The sequence below is a fragment of the Perissodus microlepis genome, chromosome 11 (genome assembly GCF_051167445.1).
Source record: "Perissodus microlepis isolate ML-2025 ecotype Zambia chromosome 11, ASM5116744v1, whole genome shotgun sequence".
Lineage (NCBI taxonomy): Eukaryota > Metazoa > Chordata > Actinopteri > Cichliformes > Cichlidae > Perissodus > Perissodus microlepis.
Genome location: NC_140471.1, coordinates 28,082,133 through 28,100,475, shown reverse-complemented (window position 1 = coordinate 28,100,475; position 18,343 = coordinate 28,082,133). Strand labels below are relative to the sequence as shown.

The 18,343-nt window shown below is 40.1% G+C and overlaps 1 protein-coding gene across 2 annotated transcripts in view; it reads right to left on the bottom strand.

Annotated features, from left to right (window-relative positions):
* Window positions 1-3,164: 3,164 nt before the first annotated feature.
* Window positions 3,165-18,343, bottom strand: part of ago3a (argonaute RISC catalytic component 3a) — a 42,290-nt gene continuing 27,111 nt past the window's right edge. For both annotated transcript variants that reach the window (XM_084943820.1, XM_084943821.1), the window contains exons 12-19: window positions 15,991-16,175; window positions 14,977-15,136; window positions 14,720-14,810; window positions 13,737-13,931; window positions 13,251-13,385; window positions 12,588-12,689; window positions 11,605-11,804; window positions 3,165-11,482 (exon numbers count right to left, since the gene is read on the bottom strand). In XM_084943820.1, coding sequence (XP_084799946.1) covers window positions 11,374-11,482; window positions 11,605-11,804; window positions 12,588-12,689; window positions 13,251-13,385; window positions 13,737-13,931; window positions 14,720-14,810; window positions 14,977-15,136; window positions 15,991-16,175 — 1,177 coding nt within the window. In that variant the 3' untranslated portion in view covers window positions 3,165-11,373. The remainder of the gene's footprint in view (window positions 11,483-11,604; window positions 11,805-12,587; window positions 12,690-13,250; window positions 13,386-13,736; window positions 13,932-14,719; window positions 14,811-14,976; window positions 15,137-15,990; window positions 16,176-18,343) is intronic.

Genomic DNA, 18,343 nt, shown 5'->3' with positions numbered 1-18,343 from the left:
AGTTATCCTATTTTTAGGTTAAAATGGACAAACTCTATCAAAGAACCTGCAAAAGTAAGCTTGTCAGGAGCTGTTTCTAGTGCAAAATGAATCAGTATTTCACTTGATAAAGAGCACGACTGCCGTTTAGTGAAACTGCTAAATCTAGATTGCTAAATCTGCAGTTTCTGGATTGTTGGAAGAAAAAGTGACTGCACTACAAGATGTCTAACACACATACAAAATTCATACACTGCTATCAGGTTTACAGTATGTTGTTCTCAGAGATAGCTGTAAAATTCCACTACCTGCCCATCATTTATGAGAAATTACAAAGTCAGCAAGAGGCTGGTGAAAAATCGAGGAGCATAAGGAGTTCAGTGCTACACTAACTCAGTCAGAGGAGAAATTCCATCCCCTCCACAAATGAGTTTATCCCCGACTGTAACTTATTCAACATCCTCCGAGATGTTTCCATTATCTCATGGATGTCAGGTGTGTCATTCTGATCCTCTCTTCTTCTTCTTCTTCTTATTTTTTTTACCATATTTTTTGCTGGACTTGCAAAAGTTCAGCTCTGTGAAGCATTCTGTGGATCGAAGTTACAATCCACTGTCACGTAAAGGTAAATTAAGGACGCTAAGGTAGCCAGATCCATAACTCAAATGACGATGCATTGTAATTATTGGCAAACATGTTCACAATATCCTTTATCTGCCTTTTTTTTGTCAATTTTTGGCTTGTTCTGTTGCTTCCATGTGGTCAGAAAACAAACTGTTGTGACCATTTTTTAACACTCAGGTTAAGTTTAACCCTAAATCTAATTTGTCAGATGCCTGATATGGAACACAGGGATCACCGATTGACTAAAAAAAAATACAGCAGGATTTTCTGGTCGGCATTTAGTGTCAATTAAGCCTTTAACAGTTGGTTTTGTCACAGTCCTGCTGTAACATCATGAGAGATGAATGTGTTTTCTCTCAGGCAGAGAGAAAGTGTGACAGCTGCATTTAGGCCCGCAGAGGGGCGTCTGTTTGACTAAACGGCGGCTCTGCCTTATTTAAATGATATACGGAAATTAACACCATCATTTTGTCGATTTGATATAGTTGGGCGCACAGGGACTGACAGTTAGGAAGTGAGCATAATAAGTGTTTAGTCCCACCCTGCAGAGCGCCTGATTTCTTGCAGAGAATCCATCTCGCCATGTTTTTAATGATGTTGCGGCTCAGAGATGATCATTTTCTGTTTTATTGTTGTTCTGTCATCAGGCTGCTGTAGCTTAATGCTTCCCCAGTTTCTTCCAACCGATTTTTTTTAATTGTTTTAAATGTGAAGAAACAAAAAATATGATAATAAATTTGTTATGTAGTTTAGGATGGGTATAAATGACAACTTCTCAAATACCAATCAAATAAATAAACCAATAAATGAAATTCTTGCTGTCATAAAGGAAAATGTGCAGTAAAAAAAAATTATAGTTAATGTTACAAGAGCTCAGTGTTGCTCTAAATTAATGCAGACTGTGCATTTTTGACACCAGAACAAAGTAAAATGGGGGAAAAAAAGTAAAAACGTGATTGGGATTTCCTTTTTTTCCCACCAAAAGTATTAAACCAACAAGCTCATCATTTACAGCTAACAGGGAAAATCTTAGTAAATGCAAAAAGAGTTGCATGTGCAGATTACTGAAGTTCCAAGGCTGGTGCAATAAATGCATGCATAAATAAATCAAATAAAACAAAATAAACCGTCTGCATGAAGGAATGCATTTCAGTGAGTTAGCAGGGTGCTGCTTTAATTCCCACACAGGTGTTTTCAGTCACTGTGGTTAATTATACCTCTGCTCAGGCAGGGCTGCCCTGTTGGGAATTACGTGAGATCAAACGTCATGTACCAACATTAACTTTAAAGACATAATTTATGTCAGGGGAAGCACACAATCAGATTTTTAGCTTGTTCCCGTCAACGGATATCAGAGCGAGTAAGTGATAGCAGCTACGTTACCATGGCTGCGCAGAGGCATCAGGAAGGCTTGTCAATAATCCTTCCTGTTTACAGTGTTTTTCAGGCACTCACTTTTGTCCTCATGAAATTCTCAGCCTGTTAGTGGGAACAGCATTTCAGAGCAAAGTTTATAAGTTTTGCTGTGCAGTGAAAATGAAATTATCTTTATATACCCAGTAGGAACGCTGGTGCTTTTGCAGAGATGTAGCAATTTTACTTATTTTCATTTTGTGTTGAAATTCCTGTCGTTGTTTACCAGTGTGTAGTTTTTCATTCCAGGGCAGATTGTTCATTTGGTATTAAATACAAAACCCTGACTGCTGACCTTCTGCTAAAATACTGAAAATTTATGAGAAAAGGCAAAGAATTTGGCTTTTGTCGACACATTTAAAAAGTTAACATATTTGGGGAAAAAGTTTTTTTAAAAATTCAATAAAAACAAGTTATTTTGGTCTGGAGACTTTGGCAGTGACAGAGAAGAAAAACAAACTGGAGTGGCAGAGTTGGGGGTGCTATGAATTTCAATCATAGTGACCAGAACAGAAAAGATTAGAAATGAATAAAACAGCTCAGAAGACAAAGTTGGAGAGGCAAGATTGAGATGGTCTGAACATGTGCAGAGGAGGGATAGCGACTGTATCAGACAAAGGATTTTGAAGATGGTGCTGCAGATCTGGAGGAAACTAGGAAGACTATAGAGAAGATTCATGGATGTAGTGAAGGACTGGTGTGACAGGAGGAGGCTGTAAGGGGCACGGGGAGATGGAGGCAGATGATCTGCTGTAGTGACCACTAAAGGGAGCAGTGGGAAAAAAGGTGGTGGTGTGGTGTGTTCGTATTGTTACATATATTCTACTTTGGTCAAACTAGAAGCAAAGATCTATGACTTTTTCAATCACTCCATCTTATTTCCTCAGGTTCAACCAGTGAAATAAAATATGAGCTGGTCCCAAGCAAACTTGGCTGCAGCAGAGGGAGATTATATTCATCCTTCTCTATAAAATATAAAACAATATATAATGTGTAGGCTGTGAGGGACCTACACATTTCGACAGCATCCCGGTGTTTTCTTAAGCACATGGTGGCAATATGTGATTTTTATTACCCACAGCATTTTCTGAAATTCCACTTATTACACATTTTTTAAAAAAAAAAGTTTCCCAGTGAGACGACCAAGATAAAGCAAAGCATTTTTATTGCAAGTATTAGTCAAAGATACACTTCAAACTGAAGCAAAGCAACACTAAAAAGGCCAACAACCTATAAGAGAGAAAGAGTAACAAAAGAAAGACAATTAAAACTGAAAGGAATACAGCTGTTGGTACAACACAGCCTTTTGCAAAAATACAGAGGCTGAGACATGGATGATCTGGTGGTGAAGGTTCAACGTACACGTCAGTTTGCTGGTGCCTCACTCAGAGGTATCAGAGCTCAAGATCTTTAGTTTGAAATAAGACTGACACAAGAGTGACGATGCATCGGAACAATCAGAGTACCCAAAATGTTTGATATCCTTGGCCACTCTCAAATAATCTGTCTTCAAAACCATTAAGTGTATACAAGGTAAACGGCGTCAGGAGCCTAATCTCTTCAGCAGTTTTTGGTTTGAAGTCATTTTGGAATGCTAATGTAATGAAAACAGGTTCAACATCAGATAGCCATGGGAGTAAACATTACGGTAAACATTGAATAAACCAAAAGCCATTCGGTTTAAAAGGACAGAGGGCTTTTCTTGCTTTGGAAGATTGACAACACTCAAAAGGTCAATGTCTCTGATCCTCCGATGAGGTGAGGGACAACCAACAGATAATTAAAAGAAAAAAAAAAAATCATCACAACACAATTCATCCTTGGTTCATTGTACAGGCACAGGTCTCTGTAATCCGGCACAGTGGGGAACCGCCTGGTTCTCGTGTAAGGCCTGCGTCAAACTGTTCTTTGGATCCTTCTTTGGATTTGCAATCAGCGACAATGAGCTGTGTCAACCGAGCAACGAGCTTACAAAATACAGGCAAGTGCATAAAATCTAATGAGCATACGTACATATCCAAACTGCCCTCGGGCTGTAGGCACTGCTCAACAGGTAACACCAAATACTGAAAAGGGTTTCCAAAGGCAGTTTGACCCAGACCTGGCTCCCGTTCTGACATCAGTACATATTAAACAGAGCAATGTTCATTCATCAGAGCGCTCTACGTTGTGTAGCAATGTTAGTGGTTTACATGCGAGAACAGATGAGTATGCCAGTTGGAGATATCAGGGTAGATCAAGTACGTAGGCTAGTTTTCTTGGTAGGCCACCCGACACAGCACAGGCATTGCAAAAGTCACACAGATTTCTATTACATAAGGACGCACTTAAGGCTGAGGCATGTGTTTTCCTGTGGAATGAGACCTGGTCCTGCTGTAAAATATTCTGGCACAAGGAAAAACAAAACAAAACAAAACAGGAGACATTTAAAGAGGAAAGAAGCAACGCCTTTGCTAAAACATTTCACTGTAATTCAATGAATTTTGCCTTTCAACATCCTTCCTTCTTTCCCCCCGCATTTTTTTTTTTAAACTTATTTTACACTCTACTACTTGCTCTGTACTGGCTCAGGGAATTTACATGGCTAACGTACCAATTTAGCAGCTTGGGATGAAAAGTCAGCTATTCGACACAAGTCAGTGTGGTTCAGAAATGGTTCCCTTCGTCAGAGATGAGCTGCAACATGTAGGGGGCTGGCGTCTGGCCTTCACGGGTGGTAAAAGAAGATGGGAGGGTTAAGAATATTTGGAAAAGGAAGGAGGAGGAAGTCGACCTGGAACAAGTCAAAATCCGCCGCCGCCGCCCTTTCCTCCACCCCGCACCCCCCTCCATATTGTTGTGCTTGCGTGTCTAGGAGAATAAGGCGTCAACATGGAAGGGGAGGGGCTCAAGGCTTCTCCCTCCTGGCTCCACCCCCGCCACGCTGCAAGATTGATGCGGACACTCCAGCCGCTCGAACGGACTCAATAAATACACCATAAAATATTCCGCATATATATATTTCATATATATATTTAAAGAACAACACATTTAAATAGGACAACAAAATAAAAGTCGGCTCAAGAACAATATTTCAAAATTGGATAAGTGTTAAGACAAAACAGAATATCTTTTACAGTTATACTTATTTCGAATCTAAAATAGTTACCGTATAAGAATATCGCAATCAGGCATTACTCAAGCATTATATATCATAAAAGCAATTTGCAGTTTTCTTTCATGTAGTATAACATATGCAGCATACCAAGGTAAGTGAGGTGCAGTGTTTTTTGAGATTTCTTGTAATAGAAAGATTTCACCCCCTGGACTGAAAAGGTACCCACAGAACTACAGACCATACTCGGTTTTTCAGTCGAATCCCTACCGGCTCAAGACGAGGATACTGCTGGGCACTCATTCCCTCCGACAGGGACAAGACACATGGCAGGGCATTGCTCTAAGATGAAAGAACGCCATGGGGCTGCTACTAGGGCTGGGCATCTTGAGACAAGTCTCAATACTGACACTGGCTCTGTTCATTTCATTTCTGAACCAAATGTTTAAAAAAAAAAAAAAGACACCTTTCTGCCTCCTCACACATGTTGCTTTCCCTCAGTGCAAAAAAAGGAAAAAGAAAGTTCTAGCCTGCTTCGAAACTCCGATTCCAAAAAACCAGGAGGTACTGATGAGTGACGTTTGTGACACCCAGCCCTAGCTGTAACAAAGTGTCAAAAGTGGCAGTCCTGACGAGAACACGCCACCTGAGAGCAGGCAGACTCTACCGAGCCAATAAAGTCACAAGAGCATGAGGCACACTTTTAATGGCCGACTGCCTCGTTTGGTAACGCGCATCCCTTCGTCGTCTCCTCGTTTACGCTGAGGTCTGGATCCTCTCCTCCTCCTGGGCGGGAGGAAGAAGGGGACTGGAGGGACAGAGACTGTGGCAGTCTCTAAAGTGCTGTGCTATGTTTGCCATTCGTGGGCTGGGCTGTGTCACACCCCGCTAGTGTCAGCTATGACTCCCAACCACCTCGCTCCGCCAACCCACCCAAACACACATTCCACTGTACCAACAACACCATTGGTCCAAGACACTAAAAATGCACTAGAAAGCAAGAGCTCAACCACAACCATTTACTTGGCATAATGTCTTTTACTATGTAGGCTTAATCTTTAAATACATGAAAAACAACTCTGCATTGCCATCTCAAAAAACAAAAAACAAAAACCATTTACTGTGAGTATGTGTGTGAGAGAGAGAGAAATGCAGCAACTCCTGCATTGCAATGTGTGTTTCAAAAGGAGATTCTACGTCTTTGATTTTTACATTTCATCTTTCAATTTACAGCACCATCAAGAGGAAAGGCACTTTCTGTGGACTTTTTCTCGCTACCTTCCACTGCAAATATAGAGCAACCAAAATGAGGAATACTGATTGACGCCTCGAGACAAAATACACCTTTACTTCGGTTAAAAATTGAGGCACCGGCCTTTTAAAGTTAATTTGTTACATTTTCTTCACCAGGCAGCTAAAGACGCCAATTCACGGCTCTCATAAACAGTCGTCGTAGCGACCCTAAGTGAGAGCTAAAAGGACACCATCGTGAGATTAGTGTACCTTTAGTTTAAAGTCAAATATAACGAGTCATTTCTAGCAGAACTGGAAGGACAAACGAAACCTTCCCACTTTTGTGTAGCACGGCTGTGTGTTGAAGAAAAATCGGCTGCATGAATAACATCTTTGTATCCCATTAAGCATTCGCTTCCACAGGCCCCTAAAAGGTCTCGCTCATGTTAGGTCATTTCTCTGCTAGCTAATATTTGCAAAGCCGAGCTGATGACATTTCAAATGTAAGCGAGGCAAACACATTTGCTATGTAAACATGTGTTCAACTGCCCTCGAGGGTGTAGTTTATACACCACCTGAACATCTATTACAGACAGCAGAGATATAGTGAGTCAATCAGCCCACCAAACACACACACGTCCAACTTCCATATAACCTGCCACACCAAGTTCTCACTGATGAGCTTTGATTCCTTCCAACACACAGACACACAGACACACACACACACACACACTATATCCCTCAGTATTGTCCTTCAGCTTTAACCTTCCTTACACCTTGCTGGGGGATTGGATGAGATTGTACGGCCGTGGAATGTAGACCGAGGGGAGTAAATGTTTGGAACAAAAAAGAAAGAGCGCTAAAATAAGATAACGAGCTTTGCCACATCGCAGACTTACGTCTTTGTATCTGTGTGCACGTGAAGTAGCTCGAATAAGGAAACCAGTCTGAGGAAAACAATGGTGGTTGTAATCCAATGTAAATCCCCCCCCAGGGTTCTAACACAAAGGAATGGAGAACTACTAAACCTTGTTTCTCTATTCTTTGATCACACGTGTCTTTGAAATGGATCACCAAGACTTAAAAAAAAAACAACACATGCCCATTCCTTTTACTCTCCTCTCGATAAGGAGCAGGCATCAGCACCAGTTAAAAGAAACCCGAGAAAATTCAAGAGCAGGAGCTCAACATATCAATCGCCTTTTTTTTTTCTCTTCCCCCTCCTAGTCTACTGTTTGTTGTTACAATAGGTTTGTAATTTCTCACAGCTTTTCTGAATTGCTAAGACATTAAATCCCGTTCTCTGAACCAAACGGTCCATGTTTTGCACCCGTTTAGTCACTCGAACTCTTAAACCTTAAACACGTTTCACCGTGTTAGACGTCAATTAGGAGTTTCAGCTTTAAATAAGCAGGATCTGGGGCACCAGCATAGCTCACCTGGTTAAGCAGGTGACCCATTTTTTCTGCGTTAAATATCAGCACACTAAGATTTCTCCTCCTAATGTTTTGCGTCTTGAAAAAAGGAACTCCCAGAAATACACATGCAACGGGTTGAGTTGCAAAAATCTCTTTTTCACTCTGGCGTGACACAGCTGAACAGATCACATGTTCACTTTCAGTTACACTTACGCTGTACTGTTATGTGCTTGTTTCTTAGCCTTTTGACCTACTTTATCCACAGACCCACAGACACTGTGTAATCCTGTACTGCTTGTATTTACAGTGGGTAGTATTTAAACTCTATTAGAGTTATGCTTTTTATATGCATTTATTGGGATTTGTTCCTGGAGCTACACAGCCAGAACGCTGGATTTTTGGATGTAGCGTAATGAATGCTCAGCATTGTTTGACTGAGTCTATGATCTACAAACATTGTTTGGTTTACAGTTTGAGGTTATTGTTTGATACTTCCAGAAGAGTCAGAGGTTTTGTGAATGTTGTTCAGTCACAGTATGAGAAAACAGGGGATCCTTTTAAGAAAAGAGTCTTAGCAATTGTGAAAAACTGCGATAACAAAGGCATTCGGGATATAGCATGTTAACACTTTGTCCTCTCTATGAAAAACTTTGTTTGCTCATCTACAAAAGAAGAAGAAAAAAAAGAAGCATTCAAGATCTTGCAAGTTTTTTTTTTCCAAACATCAAAGCAAGAGGCGGTTAGAGTCCACATCCCTATCAATAACAGTATGACAGTCCAAACACACATAACTAGTTTCAAGAACCCCAGCACTGTTCACACATACACTATACGTTATACAGTGACACAAGAACAAGTCAACAGTCTATTGCGATAATAAAACTTTGTTATACTTTTTTTTTTTTTTTTTTTTTTAAACCATTACTTGTCATGATACATTTATTACTAAGATTAATAATTAGACTACATTTTTTTCTGTTAGCAAAAATAAGTGGTGTGCATTACATAATTTAAAATCTACAAATATACTTTCGATCTGGCTTTTTAAAAAGGCTTTCAGATACTAGTGAAATCATGAAGGCTCAAACCCACTGGCTTCCACACTGAAAGGCTAGCCTGTGAAAGGCAGTCGAATGCAACAGCAGAGGCAGGACCACACGTCTGCCGTTGTACCGCTTACAAGTTCTCCGAGTAGATCTATCCCGAATAAAATCATAAATCTATAACTCCCCTCAACAACCGCAGCAGTGGAGCCTTCTCGTCCTTCAGTGAGTGAGGTTTACAGTTTTTTTTCCCCCCTCGCCTACATATCCCGCCTGCTCGTTTAAAGTCTCGTATTGAGGTTCAGCTTCAAATTCTAATTCAGAGTAGCACCGCGCCTGTGTTCACTCCTGAAACACATGCTTCTTTTAGTGCAGATAACTTTTAAAAACACGTCCCGAGCAAACTTCAGGTCATCAGCATTAGAGGAGCTACGTGGTGACCCGTTACCCAGATACACGCTTCACACTAGAGGTCGTCCACTTGACTCCTCGGCTTTGTTCTGAAGCCAGTCCCAACTTTGGGCCGGTCGCGTGGGCAGGAATTAAACCCAAACTCAGATTTAGGGTTCTAATCAATCTAAAACAAAAAGAAAAACAGTTTGGGAGAAGGCCAATTCTGTGCCCACGAAGCCAGCCCAATCGCCTACAAACACACTGTAGCAGCTGGATCCATGTCTGGTGAATATTAGGCAAAAAGACAACTTGGCCTACTTTGCTTGAATGCCGCTCCAAAGCAAAGCTAACAGCTAACACTGCTGTACAGGCAAATACAATAAATATATTGATCTTAGGTTAATTTGAATGAGATGTATAGAAAAGTCAGTAGACGGTTATTGAGAATAATAAGAGGCATCGGGTGAAACTTTCTTGCTTCACGCTGTCTGGTTGGTGTACGCTCTTTGATCATTGTACCCCACTGAAACAACTCATACAGCTTCTGACGATTACACACTTAACTTCCAACAGGCACTTGAATACTACCTCTTTATGGCCTTTATACTCCACTTTGCTGCTGTCAAGTGAAAAGCTTTGTAATTCTTAGGAATTAAGAAAAATCAATCTCATTAGCAAGCTGACGATCAGGAATTCTAAAATCATGCCCACTGATCCGAAAGTATTCTCAAACCACGGAGACGCACAAAGTCCTTCAGTTCAAGTAAAAACACGAAAAATCACCAAAACTGCAGTTGCACCATTTTTTTTTTCCTTTCTTTTTGCCCAACAGAGAGAGCAAACTCATACAACATGCAGGTCATTCAGCTCACGGAGGAGCGACACATGAAAGTGCCTTGCAAGTGGCAAACTTCTCTCCTTTCAAGGACACTCGCTTTCATATGAAATGTGAAAACTGTACTTTTGAGTCGCTTAAGTCCCCTAAAAATCCTCTTCCCTTCGTTCGACTGATTATTGCACAAGAGGAAACCATCGACATCATCTGTATTTAGCCACCGTCTTAGATACAAGGGGGGAAAGGCAAGATAAAGCACTGAGAGAAATGAATGCAGGGCGATTTAAAAACAAAAGCTAACACGATTAAATCTTCTTTTTTCTTTAAGAATTAGATTCTTAAAATGTTTCACATAATGTAGAAGAAATATAGCAACCAGACTCAAATAACAGTGTCAATAATACTTTAAATACAATCCATGGATGGCTGCAACTCAGCAAATTGATATATAATATAAACTGCCCTCCGTTTAAATGTGACAGCTAACCTTCAGGAATAAATCCGAAACTGATCTGAGACCACTGAAACTGCTCCTCTTTGTGACTTTTAAGGGGCAATATCCCTCTTTGCCAATAGGTGGCAGTGCGCTCAAAAGAACATGTAGCTCTGTACAAGCAACTGGTGGTATCGTGCCCACACACTAGTGAAAAGTGACAGAACAAGAAAGGAAACAAGAGGAAAAATAAAAGATCAAACTGGGAGGACCTCTGGTCAATGAATTGATGCTTCAAACTACATCAGACACCTCGTAATAACTCCAGAGTCTGAGTCCTTTTTTTTCTCTCTGCCCCTAAACTTAAGAAAAAGAAATAGGAGAAAAATCAAAAAAAAATTACACAAAAACTGACAGAATGTAAAAGTGCTGCTGCTCAAACTGACTTGAGGTACTGAAGAAGGCAAAGAAGCAGATTTATCAAAGACTATGCCAAAGAAAAGGAAAAGAACAGCCACAAACTAGGCCACAAGTAAAGGAGACAAAACAGGGGACGAACACATAGGAGGGGTAGTGAAAACCGGAGGGGAGAGGGGGCCTAATAAGGGTGAAAATAAACTAGTTGGCTGGTTTAATATTGCATAATAGTGCTGAGATTCTCTCTTGTTTGTTTGTTTTTTTTTAAAGCAGCTTTTGCATCCTCAGTCCAGTGTGGGGGTGCCTCTTCCCCTCCCTCCTCCCTGCTTTCCTCTGCACAGTGTCAGGTCCGTTTTTGATTAGGCATGTTGGGGGGGGGGCTGGGACTTGCACCTATGAGGATCCCTTGACTGGCATGCCAGGTGTGCATGGTTGTGTGTGTGTGTGTGTGTGTGTTAAGAGTGGCAATGGTTGGGGAGAGTTGGTGTAGCTCAGGCGAAGTACATGGTCCTCAGGGTGTCGTGGTGGATCTGAACAGCTTTGGCCAGCGCCTGGGGGTCCCGACCGTTACTCTGACCAGACACATGGCTGCCCTCAGCGCTTCAGAAAGAACAAGAAAGGACCCGTTAAGATGACTGACAAAAATAGGACAATTCATCCAGCACATGTGAACTCTAGCAGCTTCACAGAGCAAGTTTAAATGGGAAGAACGCTCTCCTTACCTGTCATGTTCTTTGTCAACCAAATGATAGCGGGCACGAAAGGCCACCAGGTGGGCATAGTAGGCTGGCGCAGGGATGGAGACTGAGCGGGTACAGCGCACATAGGTGTGGCACAACTGGTAGGTGAGCAGCTGGAACTCGTCAGCGGTAAAACAGTTGTCGTCCCACAGTACATGGTAGTGGGAGGGCCGACTGGTGCCCTGAGAGGGAGGTAAGCATTAAGTAAGATTCAATACAAAACTGGGACACAGCTGACAGGAAATACAGCCCAGAAAACTCAGGAACATCACCTAACTGTGCTTAGGTATATGAGATATGTGTTAAAAAAAATAGATACATAAAACATTAATGCTGCATGTATAAATCAGCTAACTCAAGCAGCTTCTGCGTCTACAGATCTGTAGTCTAATCTTCGCGTTTTGAAATAAGGGACATATGGGATGGCTCCACGCCATCTTAAATATACAGACTGCAAATTTTAGGTACCAAAGCTGTTAATAACACATTTTCCTGGACAAAGCTTCAGCTGCTGCTCTTTTACATGATAGTTTAGGTTAAATAATTGCACAATTTGCCATGCATGGGGGGCTGATAAGCTACTGAGGTACTGGATTAGCAAACCCCTAAAAACTAAATAGCTCAAATATAGTTAAAAACGTTTGAGAAGGAAAGTTTTATTTGCTTTAACTGTGTCCTCTTTGTCCACCCATATGCTTTGCTATGCTGAGGTTCTTCCACTGCACAAACCGCACAGCTATAAGCTTCATGTTAGTTTGTTTAAATTGTGATCTAGAAAAATGCATCTGCTTCAAAAAGAAAAAGAAAACACATAAACTTTAAAACCGCGTGTGTTTGGTTTATTCCTGAATCCTATTTATTACTTATCTACAAAAGTGCAGACGTTTATGTTTTTTTGAAGGAGAAGGAGATGAAATACTGTAGACAAATGGCAACATATGAGATGGAGAAGAGGTTGGACTGACCTGTATTCCAGCGTGACTGCAGAGGTAAAAATCGAACTCGTAGGGATGCGTGATGTCTGTATCCACAGTAGTACCAGCGGGAATGTTTCCACTACGTCCAACCTTGAAAAGCAAAATTAATTTCAGTTACCCTCAATACTAATGCTTTTTGACTTTCAACTTGTTTTCCCCCTTTTTCACCATTAAACAAAAAAAAAAAAAAAAAAAAAGCAGATATAGCAGGGCTTTTAATGCACTAAATGATGTCGGAAACTAAAATTTCTGATGATTAAAAAGAAGAACTAGCTGATGGAGAGACCCAGGCAAAGGTTCGCCAAGTGCTTTCCAAACAACCAATTAAAAGCCTAATGCCCCAGGGAGCCTAATGCTCTGTAAGAAGAGTGCGAGCGCTGAAAATAAAGGTTGTTACTGGCTGGGTCTCACTCTCGGGGCCTTGAGTGCCACTCCAGAGCTCTTGGTTTGCACTGGGCCCTAATGCTTTAATCGAATGTAATTACAGCAGTCAACAAAAGGTAATTGAAGAGGCCCATTTTCAGTAGTTAATGTTCCAACATAGAACATAAAAAAAATACAGATGAACACATGAACACACCATGTTGACTTTAAGCGGAAACGTCATACTAAAAGAGCAACAGCATGAGCTGGTGTGCGGTGAGGACTCACTCTCTCGTTGCGGTCGGCACAGAAGAGGCGTGTATGGTGGCGTTTTTGCACAACAATGTAGGTGATGCCTGGCTGGTACTCCTTCTCCAGGCTGATACAGGCCTCACGAATGGCCAGCAGCTCATAATACAGCACCTGAAGAAGAGGACAATTAAAATAATATGAAAATATCATTTTTGGTTGTGTGTGCTGCCATATGACCCAACTTCAAAAAAGTTATACAACTAAGAAATTTGGGAATACTGTTATTGACTTTACTCATTTGTGATTAAAAGTATTTATGGAATACACAAACATGTTCTTTACCAGTATGCCTCAGCTACAAAGATTATAACGTACCCAAACTCAGTAAGAAGCCAATTAACGTCTTGAACAATAAAATGACATACTGCAGAATTCTACCTGGTTTAGTCTTTTTTTCACATCTTTAGTAAAACCCTGAGTTTAAGATTTAAAAAAAAAGAAAAAAAAAAAGTGGGACTATACCTGTCTGAACTGGCCTTCTGAAACTCCATCCCTGTAGAAAATGATCCGTGTGGGCTTGTAGCGGGTTGACTTGTAGAACTGGATCAGCAGTTCCCGCACCATAGAGGCCAGGTCCTGGATGACCTCCTGCCTGGGCCTCTGGACTCGTACGGTGGCACAGTACCTGCTGGGGTGGGCGTCCATACTACCTACCACCTGACAAAGAGTTTGGAGCAGAGGAGCCATTATTAAAGGGGAATGGATTTTATGTGGAAGGGAAAGTGACACATTATTCATAGAAGTGTCAGCATTTCCTCCTCTCTTTGCGTTACTAACCCACTGAATGTTTTTCTGCATGCAGATCAGTACGTTTCAGCCCTGATCCAGGGTCAGTGCTTCCACTAGCCCTTTCTGCTGCCTCCCCAGTCCTGTCCCCTCACTGTAATGAGGGGACAGGACTATTGTTTTGCACAGCTCAAAAGATCAGTTGAGCTGTAAGTCAGGGTGTCTGAAATTTAACGTTTTCTTATGTGTCTCTATGAGTTTCTACAAAAGTGTGACCATTCATTTGCTAAATCTGTAACTTGATTCATGCCTTTATTAGTTTTCTGTTTGCACTCAGCGGTGTTTACTATTGTATGTTTAGTTTTCTCTCCCAATAGGATTTCACCCCCAACATCACTCACACTTAGAGAATGTGTCTGCTTATTAACATTTGGGTTTAGGGCTACAGCAAGTCTTCTGTTAAATATTTATTCTTCAGAGTGGGATCAAAGCCCAAAATAACTCTTAAGCGTTTGGATTTATTGTCTGTGAAGACTTTATTTGACTTTCTGAAAGATTATCACTCTTGCCTTTATCCATTACATCTTTTTACTACTTTCATGTCGCCCCCTAGTGAGAGCTGTGGTTGTAACACGCATCAGGGAAGAGGAATCTTATCAAAACAAAAACTACAATTTATATATTTAACTACTGGAGTAGGGGGACATAAAGAAACTAACTGCTGCAATAGAAGGCTTCTTCCCATCTCCGGCTGGTGGATGTGTAACATCTGCTCCCAAGAAGATAACTGGCTGTTGAAACACTGATGGTCTGTGGATCGAGAGACAGAAAAAAGGATCAAAAACACTGAGGTAGTTACATAACAATACACCAAGTGTCATGTCACCGTAACCCTTAACAAGAGACTTTATTTAATAAGACATCTTAATATAGCATTATAACACTGCCATATAATAAGAGGGAGACCGCAGCTCACCGTTGGTGAGGTACCAGGATGTTGTTGATCCCTCCCAGCTTCACATTGATCTTGAGGCAGAGGTTGGAGAGAGTCTGCGGTGACGTCTTCACCACGTTCTTAACCTGAACACACTGAGTCGCCATGCCCAACAGAGTGTCTCCCACACGCTTTACCTCCGCTGTGAGTGATGCAAAAAACAGGAAGTCAGAGGCAGACACACGCACACACCCCACGCAAAGATTTCAAATCTGTATTACAACTGAAAAATTTTTTTGATAGACAAAGAAGAGGGCTCATAACTCCCACATTCAATCACAGTATTACTAATATTAAGACCAACAAGTGTGGGTTCAGATCGTAGTTTACTGTTAAAATGTTATCTTGTTTCTTTTGTTGCCATTAAAAAAAAAAATAAAAAATTCCAAAGCAACACACTGACATATTTATGCCTACTAGTATCAAATCGTACGGTTGCATCAGTGTGCACATGTACCACAGCAAATAAGATTAGAGAGAACACCCTTCACTTCCCAGAATTATTTGCATTACTTTGAATTTTTAGGTGAAAAGGAAAAAACATCACAGTGAGATGCAAACTCTATAAACTTCGGTTGATAATAGGTGCCTGCCAAGCACAGCACACAAACGATGGATACACAGCTCTCTGATAGCAAGAGTGATGCTGGAGATAAAGACACGGCAATGGCCAGCCTCTACTTCGGTTAAGCTGTCAATTTCAGGAAGTGAAAGATCTTGTTACTGGAAAAGTAGCGGAGGAGATGAGACTAATGCTACCTCACTATGAAATGAGATAAAAGCAACACAATCAAAAGGTAGCTGGGCAGTAGGCAACACGTGCCCTGATCTATAAAGCTAACATCTGCAAGGAATTTAATTGCAGTGTTTATTTTTGGGAATGCAAAAGTAATCTTTTTATAAGTAGGCAAAACTTGTAACAAATGACTTTGTTTGTCGGTACCCAACACTGCTCTCGACTCAAATATAATGTCTCATTTTAAGCAGTTTTCTAACCGTAGACAGGAGTTTTTCCCGGCAGGATGACGATTATGAGCTGCAGTCCGGCATAGGTGTTCTTCAGGTGTCTGAACATGGGCTCCACGCTGTCTGCTCCCTGGGCGTATTTACAGAAACACGGCTGGCCTTGGATGGGCATCCCAGCATCCTTTGAGATTTTACGCAACTGGTCTGTGAAACCCCTGACATGAAGAACGGAAGCAAGCAAAGAGTAAACAATGAAGACAACTGTTTTTGTAGAGCTCCAAGAATATAGCATCTGAAGATGAGCTCAGGGGGAAAAAGAAAAAACAAAAAACAGTGCCAAGTTTTCTCTGCAAAACATGAATATTGTATTGAAGGCAGTTAGCTTAGCTTAGCTTAGTCATTATGTCTTAATGCCCAAAAACAAACTAATGTCTATTTATGTTGTTGTTCATCCTAAATTCGTGTCTCAAAACTGCATTTTGAAAGCCTGAACAAATCTGAGTACTTGAAACTCCAGCTGGAATGTTTCCACAGGCACTGTAATTTCTCAAGTAGGTGTTAAAATCCTTTTAGATAATAACAGGAATGGGATTTTAGTGTTTAGAGTTAAACACTGCTTCTGTCTAACAGAACGTGTACTGTTCCACTAGAAAAACAAAGACATCAAAAGGAAACATTAGGCCTCTTCTACAAACAACATGGCCATCCGTGTTCTGCTCAGATGATCAGATTCTTCTAGTTGGGTTTTATTTGAACCAGAAATTATGAATTGATTGTGCTCTGCAGTTTGGGAAGGCACCCGTAAACAAATGAGCTCATTTCTAACATCAAAGCAGCTCAAAGGTACTTTTTGTAATCACCCTCTTAAAATTTTAAGTGAATTTTCTTTCACCATCAGGGGGCACTGTTTCGTCAGTTTGTGTGTTAAAAGGTGCTGCCATTCTTTTAACTTTTGAGAGATAGATAGATATAGATCTCTCGCTCTCTAATATATATATATATATATATATATATATATATATATATATATATATATATATATATATATATATATATATATATATATTTTCGATACAAAAAAAATGTTCATGCCTTTTTAATTTGTCATTTATTAAAATTATAAATATATATTTTAACTCAAAAGTACAGTTTTTAAATTTAATGTTGCTGAAACAACAAAGTAATAAAAAAAAAAATCTGATTGAGAAATCACTCATCTTTGGAAAAGAGAGTTTATTACAGAGAAATGTCTCTTTCCAAAATAAAAGCTATACTATACGCTTCTTCTGGGGTATACTCTCAGCAGCATATTAAACATATCAGGTCCCCATAAGGAGAATCATGTGCTAACGGCTGTCTAAATGACTCGGGTAAAGTTTGTAGCATGCGTGCTTGTTGTTTTTGTCTGCTTCCACTTGTCTTTGCACTAGGATGATGTCGGAGTAAATGTGCAGTCATATTCGTTGTGTTCCCACTAGTGCTGTCAGCGTTAATCTCGTTGAAATGACGTTAACGCCACAACACGGCAAATCTCCGTTAACAAGTTACCGTGGATCGCCCTGTGCGTGGGGCTGGACGGCCAACACGTTAACGAGCTAACTGCGCTAACGCACTAGTTCCCACCAATGTAATTGAGCATTGCGTGGCACATCCGACATACTGTTTTACTTTTGTCCATGACGCGCTTAGCTTCAGGGTCATACCTCACATAAAAACCAAAATAGTTCCAAACGCCAGATCTGAATGAGGATGGGGGAGGTTCAATTTGCCATGTTGCAACGAGCTTAACTTCTGTCTCGCTAGCTTGCCCTGCGGTCAGTGAATGTGCGTTAGACTACTCCGCCTAGGCTGCACTGTCGAGCGCAGATCCACTGAGCGCTCAACACAGACAGCATCGTCAGAAGAAAAGTTGATAAAATAAATTAAAAATTTTGTATTGTTCATACATATGCGTACCGAACCGAAAGCACTGTATCGAACAGTTCAATATCGATACGAGTATTGTTGCACCATATTTTTCTTGTTTACATACATATATATACATATATATATATATACATATATATATATACATATACATATATACATATATATATACATACATATACATATATACATATATACACATATATATATACACATATATATATACATATATACACATATATATATATATATATATATATATATATATATATATATATACATATACATATATATATATATATATACATATATATATATATATATATATATATATATATATATATATATATATATATATATATATATATATATATATATATATATATATATATATATATATATATATATACACACACACACACACATATATATATTTTATTTTTTTTAATTTTTTTTT